Source organism: Cucumis melo, chromosome 3 (assembly GCF_025177605.1).
Source record: "Cucumis melo cultivar AY chromosome 3, USDA_Cmelo_AY_1.0, whole genome shotgun sequence".
Lineage (NCBI taxonomy): Eukaryota > Viridiplantae > Streptophyta > Magnoliopsida > Cucurbitales > Cucurbitaceae > Cucumis > Cucumis melo.
This window is the reverse complement of record NC_066859.1, coordinates 10398799-10406536: the sequence shown is the minus strand read 5'-3', so window position 1 is coordinate 10406536 and position 7738 is coordinate 10398799. Positions and strand designations below refer to the sequence as shown.

General features: G+C 32.9%; 1 protein-coding gene across 2 annotated transcripts; it reads right to left on the bottom strand.

Annotated features, from left to right (window-relative positions):
• Positions 1 to 217: 217 nt before the first annotated feature.
• On the bottom strand, positions 218 to 4285 carry LOC103488694 (tubby-like F-box protein 1). Of its 2 annotated transcripts, XM_008447542.3 has the most exons (5): positions 3999 to 4285; positions 2677 to 3125; positions 2475 to 2562; positions 1614 to 1746; positions 218 to 1101 (listed from the first exon to the last, which is right to left on the bottom strand). In XM_008447542.3, the coding sequence occupies exons 2-5, from the start codon at positions 3022 to 3024 to the stop codon at positions 378 to 380; spliced, it is 1293 nt and encodes a 430-aa protein (XP_008445764.2). In that variant the 5' UTR covers positions 3025 to 3125; positions 3999 to 4285; the 3' UTR covers positions 218 to 377. The 2 variants fall into 2 exon arrangements, with proteins under 2 accessions (XP_008445764.2, XP_050937903.1); XM_051081946.1 differs by lacking the exon at positions 3999 to 4285 and having other exon boundaries at positions 2475 to 2558; positions 2677 to 2825.
• Positions 4286 to 7738: the final 3453 nt, after the last annotated feature.

The following is a 7738-nucleotide window of genomic DNA, read 5'->3' as shown; positions in this document are numbered from 1 at the left end:
AAGTGAAATGCATTTGTTTCTTGAATGCACTCTCCTTTTGAAGGGACCTCTAATATTATCCATTTGGAGCTTAAAACTGCAAAGGTTTACCGTCTCCTTCAACAAACCTCTGTGCAGACGGATGAAAATCTATGCCTACATTTCAATATGCAATGTACTTTTGTTGACTAGCGAACAGCAAACTAAGCAAAAGGAACTAAAGATAGGAGAGCGAGGGTAGACCAGAAAGAAATCTCTTTCAGGTGCACACACTGTTATACAAATTTTTCAAGATGACTTTTTACAGTCACCGCATACAACCAAACACATTCTATTCTGAGAGAAGAAAGAAACCATCATAAGATCCATCGATTTCACAATGGGACTTCTAGTTTCATTTATTCACAAGCCAATTTGGTGTCAAAGCTACTCAAACAGATTGCAAAAGCTTGAAATGCGGACAATGGATACCGGTAATCCATGGTAAACATATCTTTCCCAACCTTTCCAAATTGAAGAATGATCTTGTCATAGTCCGATTGGGAGGACTGGCCATGTTGGTTTGGCTGCGATTGGTTTGTAGCTGTTGAAGAAGGCTCTGTGGCGGCTATGAGTTGAAAGTTTTTGACAGAGGCAACAGTTACTCGCCCCCGGAAATTAAGGCACCAACACTGCAACTGCTCATGCCACCGTGGCGGCTTGTTCCTAAGAATCAATGGTCTCTCCTTCCCTGTCTCATCTTCGTCTCGAGAGCCAACAATGTCAGAGAAACGAGAACTACTGAACTCTGTAGAGTTGAAGACAGACTTGGAGAATGATATGCTTCGAAACGAATCCCCAAGGAGTCGAGATACAACCTCGGGCTGGCCTGGAACGGTACCACCAGCCTCCAGAGATGAGGCAGGGATGGAGTGCATTGTGCAGTGCATCTTTCGAGGGCCTCTTGTGCCAAGAACATTCAGTTCATAAGTGACTTGAGCAATGTCATAGGTACCAGTTGGGACTTTTGGAGAAACTTTCTTTGAGTACAATCTACGGCTACGGCCAGGTGGGGAAATCTGGGCATTGTTATATGGAGGCTGTGTATCATAAATAATGAACTTGGTCCCAAGAAAATTTGACCTGAAATGAAGAGAACAGATCCAGGTAAACAAACAAAAAGATGCAACGTGTAACTAGGTACTTTTCTACAAGAAAACAATTCGAGATGAATAATTCAATCCAACTGATGCAAGTAATCATTAAAAGCCACAAGATGCACTTTCCCTGTTTGCATTAAGAGATATATGGTAATCTTTCAATATTTTGGAACTGTTTCCCCAATAATGAGAAATTTGATGAATATAAAAGAGATGATTTGACAACCAGGCAGACAACCGAATCAAAATCAGCTCACTCGTATAATCTTTTCCAAAAAAGGAAGGAGTTTATGAAATATTCAATATTAACTGCAAATCTTACAACCCAAATTTGAATTCTCCTGAATTTAAATTTACCAAACCCTCTATTTGAACAAGATCCATATGGAGTGTACATTGATAATCATTCAGCTTGTAATTCCTTCATTTAGAAAAGTGTGTCACAATTAATGATATCTTAGAGTACCAAGGAACTTGGATGGAGACAAACAATACCTTAGTTTTCCAATGTAGGTGTTGCTTGATCTTGATATATTATCTGCATCCATGGAGATCACATATTCAGTGCAGGTTGTTCTCCTCGTTCTTTTGGCAGAAAGAAGAAACTTCCCATTATCAACAAGTAAAGCTGCAACAAGTATCAATGTTTAGAGCTTGTGGGAAACTCTTGAACTCACCCCATTGTTGATAAATAAAATTGAGGCTGAAGTCCTATCAGACAGACTCGTGAACATATGCGTGTGTGTGTGTATGCATGCATGTTCTATATCGTAATATTTAATATTTTCAAAATTCATCATCCAAAAGTACTTTGTCAAATATCCAGTTTCAGAAATTACAATTCATTATCCAATAGGAACTCCATTGTAAAATATCTGGACATATATTCGGACTTCATCATCTAATGGTGGAACTATTTTGCTAAAAATCCAAGGACCGGTATGTAACAACCATGAACACAAAAAAGAAGATTCACATCTCAAAACAAAACCAACATTACATATAAATTACTTGTAGTTATCCCATTTTAGCTAACAGCTGCCTGTGTAAAAGGTTCATGTGATTCATTTAAGATAAAAGCAAATGTTAAAATACATGAGCTGATATGATGCCGAAATAATGCAGCACGTTTTATCCAAAAATTCAGAAATTTTTGGGCATATGGTGGGAAGAGCCCGTTGACATGCATTATGGCAACATCATACGAAATCAGTCACATGCCCATAGAAACAGAGAATGAACCTGATGTCTCTCAATGATTAGATCCTAATGAACAACTTTGGGTAAAAGTATTTAAACCATACGATGTACAATGAAAGAGAAACAAACAGATGTAACCATGGAAAAAAAGCTTACCAGGACTTAGGCAGAGGTAAAGGTGATAAGTCAAATTAGATTTGTCCCTCTTAATAAAGCACTGAATGGTTCCATCACGAGTCCCTGGCTGCAAAAAGAAATGAATTAAGAATTGCAAAAGGTACACTTCTACGTCTTTCTGCGTTCAGCACATATGTGTAAAGAATTATAAATATGGAAAGCACTTTTGTTACTTTTGTACCTGTTTTAAGGAGACAGGGAAGGTGATTTTTCCAGAGAACTCCGGACTTTTGACTATCTCTTTGCACATTTCCCTCCACGACCTACAAACAGCAGCACAAGCAACAACATGTTTTCGAGCAGGCCACACACTCTCACTCTCCTCCAGTCTCGTAACTACATCCCCCAATAGCTCAGGTGGGAGACTAGCCCAAGGACTGGTTTGAATTACCAGAGGTTGGTCGTGCAGATCATGGACTGATCCATGAGATTTACCCCGCTGGTGACCAGGCAGTCTTACCTCAAAACTACGCCTGGATAAACTTCCAAACCCCTCTCTAACATCACGAACTATACTACGAAACGACATCACTGGATGTGTCACAAAATTCTGATTAACGTATATTCAATGTAGTAGTCGTGTGATGCCACTTAAAAGATAATCGAAACCACAACATACACCACCATCAACTGCATATAAAAGAGACAACAATCAAATGTTATTCATCACACTGAAAAAACAATGAAAAAAGGAACACAAAAGCATATAAAAGAGATTCTATTATGAAAACATCTACAAAGACAAGAACCAGCCTAAACACTGTGTTTGTCAAAGACACAAAATGATGAATTTTAGACCTGATGTGAACCAAAGTTTGTGTATGTTCAAATATAATTTATCAATTCGAATCATTTGATTTGATAAACTTAGTAAACATAGTGCTCCTCTTGCAAAACTCAACAAGCCAAACGAAAAAAACTAGGCAAATATTTTGAGTTACTGACATTTCTGAAGAATGGATCTCTCTTCTGGCTTAGTGAATGTTAGAAACAGCTAAACATAAATTTCAGACACCAAGAAAATCATTCAAGCAAACAGAACATAGGTCAAAAAGCTACGAATCAGCTGATCAGTAGATTGAAAAACAAAAAAGCAAAAAAATGACGAAACAGCAGCATCAAATTCAAGAGCAAGTTACAACTAAATGGTAATACAGAAAAACAGAACAAACAAAAAGGAGAACACAAGAAAAAGGTCCAAACACAAGAACCCCATTGGTCAAATAGGGCAATAATCCACTTCCTCGCCAAGTGTGCTTCCACAAGGAGCACCAAACACAGAAACTAAATGAAAATTTAAACCATACATACAAAAAAGTAAGAAATGGTCAACAGAAGCCAAAAAGTAAGGAAATGTTACAAAACCTAAAAGTAGAAGGGTAGAGAAAACCATTGTAGATATAGAAAGTAGCCGTAGACAGTAAGTAAACCCAGCAGCTAAGAAACCCCTTTAGAGAGCTTCAATAAACAGACACAGAAGAAGAATAGAGCTAAGAAACTTACCGATTGAAGATGAGCAAAATCCAAGGCTGAAAATGAAGAAATTAGAGGAATCTGTAGATGGGGTTGAAAACCCACAACCTAAAACTAAAAACCCATAGCAGAAGATTTGATCGAAGAACAAGGGAAAAAAAAGGAAAAAAGAAGAAGAAATAGCTCAGGGTTTTCTCCTTTGTAGCTTCTTCAGAATAAGAACTCTGTTCCTCTCTCTATTCGGCTGATACCGAACCCAAGTCTTGCAGGCTTAATATTAAATCCAACGCGTGAACCAATTTCTCACAACAAACTGCTTTTTTCTTTGAACTGAAAATTAATTATAATAACAAAAAAGAAAAACAATTTCTTTCTTTCTATTTTTCATACTAAAATAATCTGCTTGCTTACTTTGCTTTACTCAAATTTTAAATGAGAGATTTTGATTTGCTCTTTTATTTTTATTTTTTTTTATTCAATCAGGGTTTTGATTTCATTTGTCACGGTTTATGTTAGATTTAGAATAATGTCGTTCTTTGTGTTTGCTTAAAAAATTAATATTTTTGTATTAAATAAATACCATATGGATTTATATAGGGTAATTATAATGGATAATAATTTTTAGAATAATTATTAAGTATGTAGCAATATTTTAAAAAAATTGTAAATATAGCAAAGTTTATCCTTGGTAGACTTCTATCCTTGATAGACTTCTATCCTTGATAGACTCGTATGGTTTATCAGTGATAGACCAACATTTGTTACATAATCTATCACTGATATACTCCTATCATTGATAGATTTTGACAGATTTTGCTATATTTACAATTTTTTTAAAATGTTGCTATATACTTTATTAAATGTTTTTTTTAAATTGTGGATCATTTAGATTTAAGTAGCTAAATTTAAACGATTTTCTTTCAACATTATTTATTTGGATTTAGTTGAACGATTTTTTTTTTCAAGATTCTTTTAATAGACGACTACTTAAGTCTAAATAATTTTTTTTAGATTTTTTGCTATACGATCATTTATATTTGACTATTTTTTACTAGATTTTGGTAAATAATCATTTAGACTAGATTTTGGTAAATAATCATTTAGATTTGGCTATCCAAAAGTTAAACGATGTTTTTATCAACATCTTCTATATTTAGTACACGTTGAACAACTAAGTAACAGTTTGAAAAAAAAAATAAAAATAGATTTTTTATATTTGTACACAATCTTAAACTAAATAACAGTTTGCAAAAAACAAAAGAAGAGGAAGAGAATAAAGACGATGAAAAGAAAAAAAAAATCGCAGAAGAGGAAGAGAAGAAAGACGATGAAAAGAAAGGGCAAACCTAGAATATTTAAAAAGATAGTCATCTTCATAGACTTTTTTATTTTGTTACATATGCCTAAATATTTTGTCGATTTAGTATACTTATGAAAATTTTCCTTTTATTTATCTTATATTCTGTAATCTCCCCCTAAGAACTTTTACAAACATTATTTTAAAAAAAATCAACTTTTACTTTGACTTTGCAAAACTTTTGCTATAAACTTTATAAAAGCATGTTCGACGATAAAAAAGAAAAAAATAATTATTGATAAACCAAATAGTGGATTGATGTTTTTTACTCGCCCAATCCCTAAATTCTTCCAAATTTTTAAGTTGTCAAACATCCCCTGAGTTTCTTTACATTTCATATTTCAATTTTTTCTTTTAATAAACTTGTGTTTAGGACCTTGTTTAATACTTCAAACTATAGGTTGAAATGTTAAATTATATAACTATATAAGCAAAATAATATCCATTTGTAACATTTTAGGTTTGGGATATGGGATCCACACCAGCAACTTTTTACCTCTACTATGATCTGGCTACGTCATTCTTACTTGTCGTGCAAACTTTCGGAAAGCAAACCTAACTAACTACTTATTTTTTAATATTACATGTATGTAACATTTCCTCTTTTATATATATATGGAACATTTTATTGTTCATGGTTTTTTTTACAACAAAGCAAACACAATCAATTACTTCTATTCAATATTTAAAAATTTGGTTAAAATACAAATTTCATCATCTCAACTTTTATACGTGCAATAGTAATAGGTTCTTGAATTTAAAAATAATTAAATAGGTTTTTCTATTTTCTATTTTATGTCTAATATTTTTCTAACTTATTCCATATATAATAAAATTAACAAATTTATCAAATATAAAATGAAATTTCATGTCTATTAAAATTTACAATGCTAAAATTTCAATTTTAGGTGTTAGTTACCATAAACCGAAAAAAATTAATTTTCATAAATATAATAAACTAGGGGTGTAAATGGGTTGGGTTGGGTTGGGAGATATTCTCAACCCAACCCATATTTTCGGGTTGGGTGGGTTACCAACCCGAATAACCCGAATTAAGTATCCAACCCAACCCAACCCATATTTTATGGGTTGGGTTGGGTTGTCGGGTTGTTTTTTTTTTTTCTTTTTAATTTATAAATTCCAAAGTTTATAAAGCTCAAACTTGTTCTTTTAAAAAGAATTGAAAATTGTACATTCAAATTTCAAACATAGATAAATTTAAAGTGCATACATACATAAATTCGAAGTTTCTGTTACAAACATAGATAAATTTAAAGTTCTTAAACATACATAAATCGAAGGTTTCAAGAGTTACAAACATAGATAAATTCAAAGTTCTGAAAGATACATAAATCCAAACAAATTACTCATAAAAGAACATTAAGTACAACTTTAATAATAAAGGAATAAAAAAGTTCTTAAACATAAGAGAAGCCAAATATAAATTTCTAAAATCCAATAAGCATCCCAAGCAATCAAATTTGTCCTGAAAATTGAAAAAAAAAATACCAAGTTAGTAGTTTAAATATATAAAATAAACGAAATGACGAATATACAAGTATTCAACTTACCATGAAAATTGTCAACCCATAAATCATGTTTAGATCACGTTTATGATGTGATGGAGGACTTAATATTATCTAAAAACACAAAATAAAATTATAAAGTGTAATATAACTATATAAGAATACAATGTTCAATAAAAATAAAAGTTGGAGAGTACAACACTTACCGTTCTCAAATTTTTCACAAATTTCCATTTCTTCAAGCTCTGGACAAAGATCCAATAAGGTTGTTTTGCCACGAATCCAATTTTGTGTACAAATCAAAGCTTCCACTGTTTTAGGTGATAAGGAACTCCTAAAAGAATCAAGAATCCTTCCTTCAGTACTAAATGCAGATTCAGAAGTCACAGTAGACACCAGAACCGCAAAAATATCTTGAGCAATTTTTGATAAAATTGGATATTTGACCGCATTTAATTTCCACCAAGTTAGAACATCAAATTGATCATTTAGCTCCTCACAAGGGTCAGATAAGTACCGATCAACATCATTCCTCAATTCTAAAGTATTTTGTTCTTGTCTTCTTCTCTTGTAGCGTGATAATACTCTACAACTCGCGTCAGTTTCCATTGTAGTTCACGAACTCAATACTTTTAAACTATCACTTGATTCAACTTGTTCGCAAACAACAACTTGACCACTCAAATCATTACGAAAGGCAAAGCCATCAATTTGTGATTTGTAACAATTATACAAACTCATCAAATAAGCTTGAATCCCATCAACAAGAACTTTAACCGTAGCATCATCAATGTATACTTCCAAAGCAAAACCCAACATAGTCCAATTTATATCGAGGGTCCAGCACCACAGCTAGAAATACAAGCTTGTTAATTTTCTCAATTGAA

Excerpts from the sequence above, each read along its gene's own strand:
- LOC103488694 (XM_008447542.3), bottom strand. The coding sequence starts at position 3,024 with ATGTCGTTTCGTAGTATAGTTCGTGATGTTAGAGAGGGGTTTGGAAGT. Across the intron at positions 2,563-2,676 it reads TCCCTGTCTCCTTAAAACAG|CCAGGGACTCGTGATGGAAC; the intron begins GTACAAAAGTAA and ends TTCTTTTTGCAG. Across the intron at positions 1,102-1,613 it reads ACCTACATTGGAAAACTAAG|GTCAAATTTTCTTGGGACCA; the intron begins GTATTGTTTGTC and ends TCTTCATTTCAG.